Source organism: Anser brachyrhynchus, assembly GCF_964034855.1.
Source record: "Anser brachyrhynchus genome assembly, chromosome: 14".
Taxonomy (NCBI): Eukaryota; Metazoa; Chordata; class Aves; order Anseriformes; family Anatidae; genus Anser; species Anser brachyrhynchus.
In genome coordinates, this window is record NC_137709.1 from 19,720,253 (window position 1) to 19,735,897 (window position 15,645).

Consider the following 15,645-nt stretch of genomic DNA (forward strand, 5'->3'; position numbering starts at 1 on the left):
GCAAAAATAAAATATAAAAAGGATATAGGAAGATATTGACCACTGTTGGCCTTTTTCTACTTGTGTCACTTCACTTTCCTATCCCTCGTTTTTTTTTAAAAAAAGTGTTTTTTTTATCCCTCTTGTTTTAATAAATTTTTAAAAATCTATTAAAAGCACCTTTTACTGTTAGACTTTGTCTGGGGGAGTGTTCTTTGGCTTTTGAGTACTCAATCATAACAATAAGCCTTCTCAGAAAACTCTCTCTTTTGATAGGTAAATTTGAAGAAAAAGAAGATAAAGTTCCAAAGTTGGAGCACTTAAATAACCTAGCATACATGTGCAATGTGAACGTGGTGTTGAATAAGAAAGATTTGCTTAGAATGGAAATGCTGCTTTTGGAAAACTTCAACTGAAATCTGTGTTTACCCACGCCAGCACACTACATTGACTACTACCTCCATGTGTCCATTGGTGAGAATGACCTTCGCGACGGCTGGCCAACCAACTCGGTGACAAAAGTCAAAACTTTTATGGAGAAATATGCATATTACTTCCTTGATTTCTCAGTGCAAGGTAAGAGGCTTAGTTCGTGCTAGAATGATCCTCCATTTGGCAGAAGACAAAAATCTGAAAGATATAAGGGCTTTAAAACTTGTTATACAATGGACTCTACAGAGTTGTGTATGCAGAAGGGTATCTCGCTAGGCAGTTATTTCCGATGCCAAATGGTTGTCCTTTCCTTTCAGATTAGCTTTGTCTCTTTTCAGAGATCTTAAGGCAACGTCCATTTTTTTTCTTTAGCTTGGAACTCTTAATGGGGAGACTATCAGAAAGGGTTATCTGGCACAGAGCATAAACTGCTGTCAGTGGCAGGTGTGATCTCACACAGATTTAATTATATTTCTGAGGGTCCTGTGCTGCAATATGAGATATTTAGAATAATATGTTTTATAACGATTTTGGTTTGCAGCACCACTTCCATTATCTGCCCATGTGAGAGGCAATGAGTTGTGGCATCATTGTAAGCCAGTTTCAGTGCTAATGTAAATTGTGATTGTCAATATCTGACTTATGTTCATCTAAAAATTCCAGTATAGTTAGTCTATTCCTTGTCTCTTTTTGAAATGAATAATAGCAACAAGTGATAATAGCAAAAACTAGTACTGATATCTTCAGAAAAGCTTCATCCAATTTTGAGAGACTTCTTATGGGCTTAAGTTACTCCTCTCAGATATGTGGAACAAAGTTGAGGATTTAATTTTGTCCTGTTTTGCCATGTCTGTATGTAATAGGCTCACTGCAATGATTAGTAAGAGTATAATCCATGCATTTTTAGTTTTTTTTCTTTTTGTAGATCACACTTTCCTCCATTTTCGTCCATCTCTGATTGCTGCAGCTTCTGTGTGTGCCTCACGGATATGTATGCAGATTTCTCCTGCCTGGACAACCCAGCTTGAATTGCTAACCAGCTATTCCTGGGAGCATCTTGCCCAATGCATTGAAATGATGCTCATGTAAGATCAGAATGAAAGTAACCTCTTAGTGCTCCTAGGAAGATATTAATACTTTGTTTTATTAAAACAAAACAAAAACTACACAGAAAAAAATGTTATGCTTAATTATAGCTAATGAAGTTGAGCTGTAATTAAAATTACATTGGTAATCTCTAGTTTGGGGAGAGGAATAAAAGGGAAAAATCCATTCATTTTTACAAAATACTGTATTTTAACAGATAATACATGCAAGGAAGGATGGAGTGCCCAGTCCAATGCTCTTCACATCTTCTTGTACTGGTTACCTACGTGATTGGATAGAAGCTTTAACAGATAGTTGCTGAAAGCTTTTTTCCTTTGCTTTCTAATTGTACTCATAAAGTAATTGCTGCAGAGAGACACCAGTGCATCCCTAACATTGGGAATACAGTAGGGAAACATTTCAGAACTATTCTTTGCTGCTTCTCAAGTAAAGGATGCGACTGCAATATGTCAATATTGGTCTGATATACGTGAGCACATACGAGTCTCAACAGAAAACATATAAGATTCATAGAATGATTTAAGTTGGGAATGATAGTGTACTGTGCAATTATGACTAACATCATAATTCCTACTTAAAGCAGGGCCAAATTAAGTTAAACCAGACTGCTCTGGGGCATTGTCTAGTCAAGTGTTGGCTATCTAAGGACAGAGATTTCTCAGTCTCTCTGGGTAACTTGTTTCGGTGACTGATCATCCTAATGATTATCAAAAATGTGAATGTTTCTTCTTAGCATCTCATAGGAATTACCCTTGTTCCTCTTAGCTACGCACATTAATACTCCATAAATACCTACATAAACTACGTTAAGATGGTTGCGGACTTAAGGTTCTGTAATCTTCCCTAATCAATTCATCAGTAAAAATATACTTGGGATGCAAAATTATTCATAACACATGTTGTTACGATGTGAAGATCCCACCAGGGTTATTGGAAGTGAACTGTGAACAGTTCATTTATTGTATATAACTATAGCCAAAAAGCTGATGTTGCTTGACCAGTGAAAACTTTGGGATATAGGCAAGCTCTCTGAACTTACCTTGTTGATAAAATCTAACTTCCAATTTGTTTCAGATATTATGAGAATGACAAAGAAATCAATAACATAAAGAAGCAAGTAACAATCCAACATCAACAACAGGAAGGAATGGAAAATCTGAGCCATCAAGCCACTACTCAAATTCTATTTCAGCAACCTAGTTACCACCCTTTAGCTCAGCATTCAGCTACTCTTGCCCAGTTGCCAGTGCAAGATTTGTGCTCTACTTACCGTGACTCCTTACAGGTGCACAGGCCTAGTGGTCTGCTTGCTGGGAGTGCTGACAGCTCGTTGCACTCCTACGCTGCTCTTCAGGCCAGCCTTCAGCCGTCTGCTCAGACTCTGCACATCCAAACGCCTCTTGCTATGCAGGTGACCTTAGGAACAGAGCCCAGCCACTGCAGTTCCATGGCTTGTGGTAGCAGTTATTTCACTGGTTGTCACTCATATGCAGCTGGGTGTTTTGATGGATGAATATATATTGGTGGGGGGAAAAGGTGATATGAATAGAAGCTGAAGAAGAGACCCTGTGTGTGATCCAAGATGCGTATCTGAATGAGAACCATGAAGGAACAGAATCTTTATGACTCACTCATCCACAGGACATCAGTGTGGATCCACTGATCACTGGAACCTGCCAAGGATTGTACCTTTGGCTCTTAATGAGAGAGAAACAGAAATGCAGTAACATACCTCATTTAATCATTTTGAAAGGGATGTGAATAGAAACCCTGTGGATGTTACTACCTTCTAGTCTTCAGTTAGTGACTCAGAGTTGGCTGAAAGCTCGTGTCGAAGTGTTATTTCAGGCTGGAGTGTTTGTTGAATTTCTGGCAATGTACTTAGAGGATGTTGTTGAAAACACGGAGTGTTCTCTCTCTCCCTCTCCTAGGGACCTCTCTTTTGAACAGTGGCAGCTAATACTACTGGAAGCTTCTACTAAAAGTATACTGAAACAGTTATCACTTAAATGTGAATGTTCTTTGTTTCTGCAGAAATTGATGTGTCACTTTCCATTTTCTTTGACCTGGAGTGATAGTTCAGGAGTGAGGCTTTATAGAGAGAAAAAAAAAAAAAAAAAAGGCTGGAAGACTATCAAATAATTCTTGACATAAAATTCTCTTGGAATCTAGATGTGGTGCTACTGAACAGAACACTGCTCTGTCTGCCTTTATTAAAAAAAAAACTCTTTAACATGCTGCTGCTTTTTGAGACTGGAGATGATCGTTAGTAAAATTGTTTACAAGCTTTATCAGGGATTTAATGTTACTTGAAGAAATCTTGGAAAAAACTATTGGAAGAAGCTTCATTGCCTTCAGTTATTTCATCTTTTGGGCCAATGACTTGTGGCAGTAGTTCAAGCTCAGGACAGAGGAACTGGTGGTAATGGGGACAGAGATAGGGAACTGGCTAACTTTACTATGAAATCAGAGTTTAATTGCAGTACTAGACAATGCTAACTTTATTTTTTTTAATACCATCTTGGCATTCTCTTGAAAATGTAGCTGGTAAATTACAGATCGTGTTGTTTCTTTACAATGAGACACATCTACTCTCAAATATCCAAAGGTTTCCTTTTCAGTTGGGACCAGAGATGTCGTCTCAAAGATTGTATAGGCTTTTTCTTTAACTGTAATGTAGATATTTACACGAAAGAGACTTCTGCAAATGTGAAACTTCAGTTTTGATGTGGAACCACTGTTGTGTATTTCTTTGAAGGCAGTACTGTTGGTTTGTCTTTTTTTCTTAAGGCTCTCAGGACAGCAGTACAGGTAATGTGCAATATGCTTTTACTGACTTGGAAGAATTTTTCAAAGTCGTGTCAGTGTTCTTTTAAACTATATTTCTAGAGAATTGTTTTTAAAGGGTGTTTTAGGGTGGAGGGGAAAAGATTAGCCCGCATGCTAATGTGTGTTTAACTGTCTTCTGAGAATGCAGTGTTTGGTATCGAGTTAATAACTTCCTGCATTCAGCAGGCTAGAGGAATTTTATTATCGTTACATATTTTTTTTAAAAAAACAACCGTAAATGGAGAAGCAGTACTCTTCAGAAATGGCTCTAGAAGTTTCGAGAACTTGGTTCATCTTTCATTCTGTTGGATTTGTATTTATATTAAACTTTATTTTTAGAACACTGTAATGCATTTTTTTGTTACAATTTGTCATTAACGAACAACATATATGTGGCAGTACTGTTGTATGTGCTTTCTTTGCTTTATCACCCTTCTAATTCAGGTCATGTGTGCTGTTATATTTTGGACTGCCATCATGCCTAATTGTGAAAATACTTGCAAAGTTTTCAGTGAAAGCTTCCAATAAACAAGCATATACCTGAAATGCCCTCCATTTTTTTTAGTGTTTTCTCTTGAGCTTTTAAGAGCTAACAAAGAATACACGTCTATACCTTAAAAATAATTGATCTGAACACTCATAATGTTTTACAGAACAGTGGTAGGACAAACGTGGTGGAAGGGCCTTGTCAAACAATAAGTTGGAAGGATTGGATAGATCGGGAACTTGATCACTGCACAGGAAGTGAGGTGTTATTCCAAGTCTGAAGTGTTAGTGTATGTAAGGAAGTACCAAGTGGGCTGAGGAGATGGCTGAAGAAACAGACAAGGTAGGATATATGAGCTGGAATAATCAGTTCTTGGGGCCAGGTGCAATCTTACCTAAGAAAACTGAAAAGCTATATAAAACACGGTTGTAAATTCAGTCTTTCTTCTGGTGACTCTATTTGAAATGTGAATTGTCCACTGACTTCCCCAGTTTGTGTTTGTGCCTTTGTATTGTGGGTGGAGTTGAGGCAGATTAAGTCCAACAGCAGACTCTGAAAGGGATGGGAAATATTTCAGAATTTAGAGTTGGCCTCATACTGTTCGTATTGACTGTTCTCTCCAGAATGCTTTAAATGTGGGTGGGAGTTCCACTCACTCAGTTTCCAGATAACATTTTTCTTTTAACTGACTATCACTTTTGTTTTCTTTTGTGAAAACTAAGAAAGAATGTAGAACAGTTCAGACAACCTAAAGACACTTTTCTAAAGCCTTTTTTTGCAACAACTATTTTTGCAGGGAGCTGCAGAGGTGCATGCAAAGCTGAATTCATTTTCAAACAAATTGATACAAAAATTCCCACCCTGTGACTATGCTGTTTGATGCTGTTAGTTGCTGTGTAGTCATAGATCAGAATTTTTACAATCTGATTAACTCGAACTTTGCAGGCAGACTTTGCTTTTGCAAGTTACTTCACAGAGAAACATGGCTGGGGAATAGAAAGCGCTAAGCTTAAATTGCCAGAATGGGATATGGCACTAGTAACCTCCTCCCTACATGGGAGGAGGATGCAGATGTAACCAAGCAAATGAGAAAGATAACATCTTTCATCATGTATTTGTGAGTCCTGACAAGGGCCTCTGCAATGATGCAGGTGGGGAAAAAAGCCAGCTAATATTTATTCAGGCATCTAGGGTTAAAATGAACATACTTGAATCTTACAGCTGCAGCTTGCTGCTATTCTGCTGTTTTAAATGAGGAATGAAATATACAATTTCCATTTTTGTAAGAAAGCCACAACTTTGTGTTTGCAGAACTGTCAAAGCCACGGCAAGTTTTACAGACTGTAGCGAACAATTTAAAGGGGATATAATGCTCTCTGAACAGTATAACTGGCTACTTGGTAAAGTGGCCAGATGTTGCTTAATATAATTTAGCTTCATGTTATTTTTTTAAGAAGTCGAGATGCTAGCAAGTGTGTTCCAAGCAGAGAGTGATTCTTAGTGACAATTTTTTTTTCTTTTCTAAGGCATGTTTATTTTGCTTTCTGCGCTGCCATTTCAAAACAGGTTTAAAGAATGTCCTGTTGAAAAGGCAGCAATGCTTTCTTCCCCCTGAGAAAACATCTCTCTGTGCTTTACAGAGAACCTAGATAAAATCACACCCTTCCTCTCAAGACCATTGGTGTCTAATAGGGAGTTACCTGATCATGTGCAGAATGCAAAACCGAAATGTGACAGTGGGGCAGCACCAAGTGTAGTCACTTCTAGAACTGAAGTTAATGTTGTCTGCTTTCATTCTGTTTTCAAAGCAGGTAATGACCAGGTACCAGCATTGGCGCCTTCAGAGCAGATTCTTATGGGTGTGACTTGTTCAGACAAAACACCACCATCCCTTAGCTCTAGTATGAGCTTTAGTTTCCTATAATGCCCAAAAACCTCTACAGGTTTTACTGTGGCACATACTAAATCCAGATGCTCTGAGATCCTGTTATTATTTGAAGAGGAATGTACTAGCTGAGTTGAACTGAAATGACTTAGCCTGAAGAGATTCCTTTTTACTTCTCAATATGACATCATGCAACTGAGTTCGCATTGTTTCAGCTTCCTCATATAAAATGACAACAACGTTATTGTCTCAAAGAAATATCAAAGCTGCATCAAGCTTACCCTAAATCTGCATAATGGTAGTCAATAGTTTTCAAAGTTGAAGTTTTGGAAATGCTCCTTGTTGCTCTTCTGATTGCTGCTAGTGTCTGAACTCCTTCAACACAGACATTCAGCAAAAAACATCCCTATTCAGGGGAAACAAAAACATAATGCCTATTGTACTTCTTGTTTCTTAGAGGTAGCCTTCATATACTGCATAGACTTTGAACCATTGTCTGCAGAAATATTTCTGTTGACATTTTTAATGACATCTTAATTTCTTCACAATTGCCAATTCTGTAAGGGTAATGAGTAAGGAAAGCTATGCATAATACAGTAAGAATTAACTCTATTCTGTCAGCTACTTGTCAGTTCCACTATCTGGGACCTGTTAATTTGTTATAGAGATAAAACTTTAACTTTTCTTCTCTTTAAAATCCCTACTGATGTTGTTCTTTATCACACTAGAATATGGTATGGGCCAGAATGAAGCACTGCTTCCTTGGACAAAACTTTCTAATAACTGAAATTCTTTGGATTAATAAACAAGTTATCAAAGTAATTATTTTGCCTCTTCACCCCCTGCACCAACCTTCACAGGAACCTGCAAATCTGTAAGTACTGAGCAAAAAAACTGTATTTATATTCATTGAGATGAATTTTTCTCTGATGAAATGATACCGATTTCCCAGGGAGTACACGAGAATCTAGCACTCAAGTCCAGCTTTCCATTGAGACATTTCTCATCTCTTTAATCGGTTGCTCCACTTAGCAAATATTTTTTGTGTGGTTCTGGTGACTCTTCTAGTTCCCTTTAAAATCAAAATTAGCTGACAGTGAAGCATAAAAAACTGAAATTATTATTCATGGTCTGTCAAAGGACTTTCCAATGGGATCTACAGCATTGTAAAGTTTTCAGACAGCTGTGTGATTAAGAAAAGTTTGTGCAGCTGGCACAATGGCTCTGTTGGCCCAGCAAGGGACAGCTTTGCAGCCCTGGGTATTGCGATTTATTTCAACACTTATGCTTTGTGTTGCTTTCCACCACATCAAGGCTACAGGGTAGGGAAAGTAAAAGCCAAAGGAATGCCTCTTGTTGAAAGAAGAAATGATTGGTCTCCCTTATGTGGTTCAACAATATGACCAAAGAGGCTGTTTTTGTTGTTGTTTGTTTTTTGTTTTTGTTTTGTTTGTTTGTTTTTAAGTTAAAGCAGTAGATCTGTTTGCTGCATGTACCAAAAGAATGTTCTAAGACTGAGCAGGTTTAATACTTGTGTTTTGCTAATGTGATTCTGTAATCAAGAGTTCAGCATTATCCTTTTCTTTGGATACAGAATAAGTAATATGTTGAGCAATGCTTAAGCTCTGTGCAGCCTATTTTGGGTAAATTGATGGAGCCTGGAAAGCCTTGTTGTCTCTATCAAGGGGACAAAAATAAAAGCAGCTAAGAGCCTTTTTTAATGCGAGTTGATTGGGGTCATCAGTCTTGTACAAGACAGAAATTAGAATATGAACTTGTGTACACAAATTACAAGCCCTGGCTAGTTATTAATTAGCAAATGGTGAAGACAAGCAGCTAGATAGATCCAGAAGGCAAGACAGCTCAAAAAAGGACTTTATAGTGGGAGTTCTAAAAAAGAAATCTTTGTGGACCAGGTGTTGGCCAGAAGTGATTTGGAATGGTGAATCCAAAACCTGTTATATCTAATTCTTATTGCAGTCAAGAAAATGGGTTTTCACGTGTTCTTTGTAAATAAGCAGCATTGCATTGAAGAAGAACGACTCCACAGTTTCCCACAACAGTCTGTCTGGAAAGCCTTAAACATTCTCCAGGAGTGTGGATAAAGAAGAGATACTGATGAGAATGAAGTAACTCCGAGAACAATATGAAAGCACATCTTTCAATAAATTTTCTTTTAAATCTCCCATATTTCTGCCTTCCAACCAACAACATGATGTAAGCCTTGGGCAAAATACTGTCCTGTTTTCTAGACAGCAGAATAGAGCTTCTATTATATGATAGACAACATTTGAATATGCCAAGTATGTATTACATCCTGAAATATTTATACTGGAGCAGCATCGCTAAGTCCGTGTTGTTGTGTCTTGTGCTTTTTATGAGGAATGTTTCTCAGATCTTCAGGAATTATGGGATAATGTTACTGGGAATAATGTTACTCTGAAAAACAATTCTTCATCTTTGTAAAGAAAAGAGAGAGCGAAATAGATCAGAAGTGTATTTTATTTAATTGTATTGTTGCATATTTTTCAGTACACTGGAAAATGTGCTTTAATGCCTTAAGCAATCTTTTTGCTGGTTCTCTTGTAGGTTACACCAGAAGCAGTAGAGAGCTGGAATAAAGAACAAACCAAAAATTTGGTTGAACAGAGCAGTTAAAGCTTCAGTGTAACAAATGAAAAGCCCTGTTAGCTGGCTCCTAGAACCCACCCTTTACTGAAGCACATGTACCCTTTAGTAGAACATATCTGAAAAATAAGCTGAATGGTTTAGTCTACTTTGAAATACATTGTGTTGCTAGACTTAGCAATCACCAACTCCAAGTTAGTATCGGGCTTTAAGACAGATGATTATTCTCCAAAAGCAGTAAATGATTGACAGTATCTCTTTCAAGGATGGTGAGAGTCCTTTCCTGACTCAGACAGTAATTTACTTGTGGGTAGCATCTATTGAAAACATACTCAGGCATACGTAGTTGACACAAATACAAGTCACAATTCTGGAAGAGTTATCAAGCATTATGATTTCTGATTCTCAAAAAATCTATCTTTTAGAAGTTTTATTAAGTGAATATGGTCAAAGACACAGTAACTCAGGAATAGCTCAGGTTCAACACTCCAATCTTTTACAGCTAAAAAACGGTGTCTAGGATACAAAACGCATTACAAGTTTATTAAAAATATGTAATTTTTGTTCATCTAATTTTCAATTAAACCTGCGTAAAACTTTAGATGATCTAGACTGAAAGGGAAAGTTAATTAACAGCTTTGCTGTATTTCTTTTTTTTTTCTAAACTCAGAATTTTAATGCTATAGATCTTATCTAGATTATTTTGTTAAAAAAAAAAAAAAAGTTGAGAACTCACCTCTACTAGTTTTCCTCCAGCAATCTCTGCAGTGTGATGATAGTTGGGAAAATCAGCTACTACTTTTCCCCCTTCCATTTTAACAGTTGCCTGTAATAGAGAGAGGTTTAATATTCTCTGGGCCTATTGGCATTTACTAAAGTAAACACTAGCATCTGTGCACCTGCTGGTTAAAGTTTTTCCTTTAATAAAAGTAAAACTTGTGTATTATATAAACAGCTTCATGATAAAGACTAAAATCCTTGTGCTTTAGTTCCTAAGCATAAACTAATAAAGCTAATATAAGCATCCACAATTTATTAAATAGAAAAATATTCAAGTAACAATACATCCCGGTTCCATATTTACACAATAAATCATAAATAATGTTCACTCATAGCTCTAAAGACGGTCTTATTGCAGACTGTGTTCTCAGTCCTCAACGTTTTATGTGGTTCTTCTGTTTTGTCAGTAAAAAGTGAAATTGTATGAGTTATTTTTAAAGTAGCGTTCTCATATACTGATAACCTGCCTGCAAGCAGCTCAAAAGTCACTGTGGGCTAGTGATATTAATCTTCACCCTAGATCCTGAGTTTCATGCCTTTAACTACACTAGAGTTCACCTCTATCATTTAAGTATAGATGAAGATGACTGTACAGTCTGCAGTCACACCTTTATACTATAACGTGTCAGTTGCTATACTTTCTGCAAGTTCCTGAGGAAGGGAAATGGAGAAGGATGTGCTGGTCTCTTCTCCCTGGTAACTGATGGCAGAACACAAGGGAATGGCACAAAAGCTGTGACAGAGTAGGTTTGGACTGGACATTAGGAAAAAATTATTTACCATGAGGGTGGTCAAACATTGAAACAAGCTTCCTAGCAAGGTGGTTGATGCCCCATGCCTGTCCATGATCAAGATGCATTTAGATAATGCCCTTGATAATATGCTTTAACTTTTGGTTAGCCCTGAAGTGCTCAGGCAGTTGCACTTGATAATCTTTGAAGGTCCCTTCCAAGTGAACTACTCTATTCTAAGAGTTACTTCTATATGGGAGGAGCATGCCAGGATGCTAATACGAAGATTACAAATGCTACAACATTTCAGCTGACTAACAAAACTAGCTATGCAGTTCCATCAGAAAATTAGTCTTGCCTCCATAACTAGTCAGCCTTGCCTGTGCTTTTAATAATAAAGACAGATCAGCCAGTCATATTTAGAAAGCAAAAAAGTAATGTGCAAAGTGAAGAGAAGAGGGGACTTTAAAAAAAAACATGTTTTACCATATACAAGGAAAGTCTTACTAATTTATATATTGGTTAGTGACTCTGTGCTGAAAGGCAGTGGTTTCTCTGCTGAGTCATTTACCCTGCACTCATCTTTGGCTACTTAATAGGATTTGGACTGCCGAAGTGCTCAAAAAGAAGACAGAATTAATAATATTTCAAAATTGTGAAGTTTGCAATAAATTGACCAAGTAGAATTATGTTTTCTTCCATACACTAGGCTTCATAAAGATTTCTCAAAGGCAATGACATTCTTTCTTATATTTCTCTTAGAATCAGAAAGGTATGACTGAAACAGCATTCTGGAAATCATGCAATACTATTACTGTTCTCATTTTGTCACAGCTCCCTGAAAAAATTGCTGGTTTTCCTGTCTCTTCAATACAAAGCATTTATCCAGTAATCTGTTGTATGGTTCTGGACACGTCACAAATGCTGAGTTTAGTTACCCCAACCTATCCCTTCTAATGGAAGAGAAGTGAATAAGGCAATAAAGCAACTGTTTTACAGCAGGTTCTGTATCAAGATTTTGTCCATGATAGGATCAGCTCAAGGTTGCACAGTCTCCCTTATCACTAAAGACTGTTCAAGTTGCAAGTTGCTCTATACTTCCAATAGTATGGAGAATACAGAGAGTTTTTTTTCCCCTTCACTTTATGCAGTCCTTTGTTTAAGGCTCAGCACAGGTGACTTTAAAAGGCAAGCACTGCTGTCAGGCACAGGCAGAGCTAAGGATCATAGCGCTCCTCATAGAGTGTGCTCGAGTTGCTGCATGGTGCTGGACAACGCAGACAGCTGTCAACCACCTTGTCAGAGTTTTAATTAACATTATGATTGCTTCAGCTACAACACCAGTAGGATGCTCATCACTCTGCCCTTGTTCTTTACTAGTAAATACAGTGTTGAAGCTCTAGTGCTCATTAAAATCAGCTTTAGATATTTTGCTAGGGTCATCAAGAAATGGGGAAAAAATATGCATCCTTGAGACAGATTTGATTTTCACCCTACATTAAAAAAACAAAACAAAACAAAAAACAACTGGGACAACATAGAACTCAAGGGAGAAATTAATTTACCTTGAACTTTTTACCACCCATTGTCTCCATGTCTGCTTCCTTGCCAATAGTGAATGTGTTAGTCGTGGTGCGACCTCCTGGGAAATGCTGTGTCCAGGTGAAGTCATTTCCATTCTGCACCACCTCAGTGACTATTTTGCAATTCCTTCCCATCTCAACCTTCTCACTGGGGAGACCTTAAGAAATAGAAAAATACAGTTTATCAAATCAAATATCCTACTATCTGTATTGGAATTGAAGCATACTAACAGTGTGTTTGTTGTCAGACATTGATGTTTGAACATCTGATTTGTGTTTTAATTTTTTTTTGTTGTTGCTGTTTGTTTTACAGCAGTATCAAAGCTGAGTTTAAATTATTTATATAAAGGAAGATACAGGGACATCAATTCATTTGCTAAAAGAATAGGTTTTAGTCTGGCTTTCTTTTCCCTTAGAAAGGATACACAGTAAACATATAGCTGCAATATATAAATGTTCACATCTTTCTTTCTTCTTAGGCTACATGTCCAGATACATGGAATTTAATGTCTATGAACTTCTGCCTCTGCTATACAGCTGGGCATTCCTATTTACTATTGCTTTGTAAATAAATGAACACAAGCACTGAACTTTTGCACACAGATCATAGTGTTCCTAAGAGATTTTACAGGGGTAATCTCTGAAATGGGCTTAGGCAGTCTTCTGAAAGGGTTCACAGTAACCTGTTACTGTAAAAAATTTTGACAAGTACTTTCATACTTAAAACTTTACTTCCACCAATGAATACTTAGAACAGAAAAAGTGATCTTCATGATTATTATACTGCAAACATCTCTGCCCTTCATTCTGCTGCCACAGAACACGAATACCTGCTTCTGTACAAGGGGACTATTTCCTGTGGCTAATAGTGCTTCTTATAAGAATGAAAACTGAATCCTCTTGCTGAAGTGCTGAGCACTCCTACCAAGACTGGTATTTCCTGTTGCTCTCTTGACATTTCAATAAAAAGCCCCTTTAAAAAAGTATTTCTAATTTATAACCTTCAAGACTTACACGCCAAGACATACTTACCAATTGCCTTCACAAAGTCATCGTAGTTCTCATCGCTTTCAAATTCGTATTTGCCTGTGAATGCCATGTTGCCCTGGTGATGTGGCTGGTAGTGCAGGATAGCCGCTGAAACAAAGAAGAATTGGTAAGTGCAGATGGCCTGAGGCCCTCATTTTTATAAGCCAGCCCAAGCTGTTCAGCCCACCTGTACTCACGCCCCTGTGAAATATACTTTTATGATCTATGTGAGTCACTAACATGGATGCCATTGACCTATCTGAAAAGGGCCATAATTCAATTAAAGATCCTTGACAGTAATCTGGAGATCAGCAGATATCAAGGGCAAAAGCTGGGTTTTCTTTTTTGCATATTTGAAGAAAGTAATATATATTTCCCTTAAAGATCCCACTGATTTTGCAGAGATGATGGAATAAAGGTAAAATATTTTATGATGAAACAGGGAGAAAACATCTTCAAAGCAGCGTCCTTCGATCACAACCTCGCTGTATTTGGAAGCATATCCTATACTAGTTAATATGTGAAAATAGGAAACAGGCTGCCCAGATTCCTAAGTAATTCTGCTGGGACCTGGGCAATGCCAAGGTTCTGGGTAAATTACTGCACCTGCACATCCTTCCTTATCCCCATATGAAGACAAGAATTGTGAAATATTTTACAGTACTTGAATGTAAAGTACATTAGAAACACTCATGGCACCATGTTCCCATATCTTATTTAATATCAGGAGACAAATCGTGCTTCAAATTGCTTAGTGAACTTTTGCACAAAGTACAAACATTTCAGAAGTATATACTTATTTGGGAAAAGTAGAATCAGTACTCTCATTTGTGTAATATGCTAAAAGTGAGAGTCCATGGGGTAATTTAGAACACATACAAGAGCAGGGTAAGAAATTCCCAGCTACAGTGTGTTGGCATTGCTCCACTGGCTGATGATATAGACCAACAGCTTTTAATCTGAACAAAAACCTTCCTAGGATTTATGTGCTAACAGTGTCATAACATTGGAATACACAGAGTATCTGAGGTTTGAGTAAGAAAACGTTACCTATCTTAGAAAAATCTTCACAGTTCTGAAACTTTTCCTTACAGGGGCAAAATAAGAGGGATTCCAGAACAACAAACTGACTGGTGGGTTAAGAGTCTGAATCAGGCAAGAAGGAGATTTCTAATAGAAAAGAATTTTCTGACCACAAAAAGCTTCAGAATATCTTGAGTCAGTTTTGTAAGAGATCATACCTATGGACTGGAAAGGATCTTGCCTCATGTTTATTACTTGGAAATTTACATTGTTTGTTTTTTTCCACCTACTTCCTCTTCTAAGGTCTGACAAAAAGCAATTTCAAAATCTTACATCTTTGTAAAAAGATATAAAAGTTTATCATGAAGATGTGTTTTTGAGGCAGCAGTCCTGTTAAAACTACTGATTTTGGTATGCGCTCATGGCAGGAAAGCAGTTTTCTAGCACAGATGCAGATGCAGAAAGTGAACAAAAGGGAAGCATAAAAAATCATGGTCAATTTGTAAAATAAAAATGGAACAAATGTCCCAGGAATTAGTGCCTTCCCACCCCTATCCCTTCAACTCCCCCCATATTTACTCAGCTTTAAATTGTCCCATGCTGTGCAGCGGCTGACTGTATTGTGCTAGAGTTTGTGACGCCACAAAAGCCATACCATCTGCTGTCTGCTTGCCATTAAAAGGATGTCTCCTTACTTGAAATAGCAGAAAGCCATATACCTTACTTCTGCGAACATTCTCCCTGTTCCGTGATCAGCATTCAAGTACTTTTCTCTCATGCCCGTGTTTTAATAGTTGGTTTTTGTATCAGTTACAAATTCATAAGATTCAGGGAAGGAACAGAGAAACTTGCTTTGCAGTCAGTATTACCTTTGCACCTGATTTTAAAGTGTCTGTAAAACGATTCTGACCCTTCTGCCACCATATTTGACACTTTTGTTTTCCTTTTTTTCTTTTCTTTTCTTTTTTTTTTTATTAGAACTGTTTCAGCTTAATCTGAAGCTTGTGCAGGAGCAGATAACTGAAAGGGAAACTTCCTTCATCAGCTAGACCCAGGTCCTTAGGCCTCGTCTCCATAAAATAAAACAGCATTAGCATGGAACCCAACGAAGTGGCTGCACATGCACAGAGACCTCTGTTCTTATTGCCAGGG

General features: G+C 37.4%; 2 protein-coding genes across 29 annotated transcripts in view; one reads left to right on the plus strand and one right to left on the minus strand.

Moving 5' to 3' along the window:
- CCNJL (cyclin J like) overlaps positions 1–4,893 on the plus strand; it is a 28,647-nt gene extending 23,754 nt beyond the window's left edge. For 4 of the 6 annotated variants that reach the window (XR_013939371.1, XR_013939372.1, XR_013939373.1 and 1 more), the window contains 2 exons: positions 256–555; positions 1,337–1,474. Coding sequence is in view for 2 of the 6 variants with exons in the window: in XM_080555408.1 (XP_080411534.1) it covers positions 418–555; positions 1,319–1,496; positions 2,593–3,031 (755 nt within the window). In the remaining 4 variants the exon portion in view is untranslated. Of the gene's footprint in view, positions 1–255; positions 556–1,318; positions 1,497–2,592 lie in introns of those variants that run through there. The other 2 variants (XM_080555408.1, XM_080555409.1) reach the window with 1 other exon arrangement.
- Positions 1–15,645, minus strand: part of FABP6 (fatty acid binding protein 6) — an 80,728-nt gene that overhangs the window by 31,326 nt on the left and 33,757 nt on the right. For 21 of the 23 annotated variants that reach the window (XM_080555434.1, XM_080555430.1, XM_080555424.1 and 18 more), the window contains 5 exons: positions 13,474–13,578; positions 12,424–12,599; positions 10,084–10,173; positions 7,001–7,125; positions 4,176–5,386 (listed from right to left, as the gene is read on the minus strand). In XM_080555434.1, the coding sequence (XP_080411560.1) occupies positions 5,368–5,386; positions 7,001–7,125; positions 10,084–10,173; positions 12,424–12,599; positions 13,474–13,578 (515 nt within the window). In that variant the 3' untranslated portion in view covers positions 4,176–5,367. Of the gene's footprint in view, positions 1–4,175; positions 5,387–7,000; positions 7,126–9,203; positions 9,332–10,083; positions 10,174–12,423; positions 12,600–13,473; positions 13,579–15,645 lie in introns of those variants that run through there. The other 2 variants (XR_013939375.1, XM_080555429.1) reach the window with 2 other exon arrangements.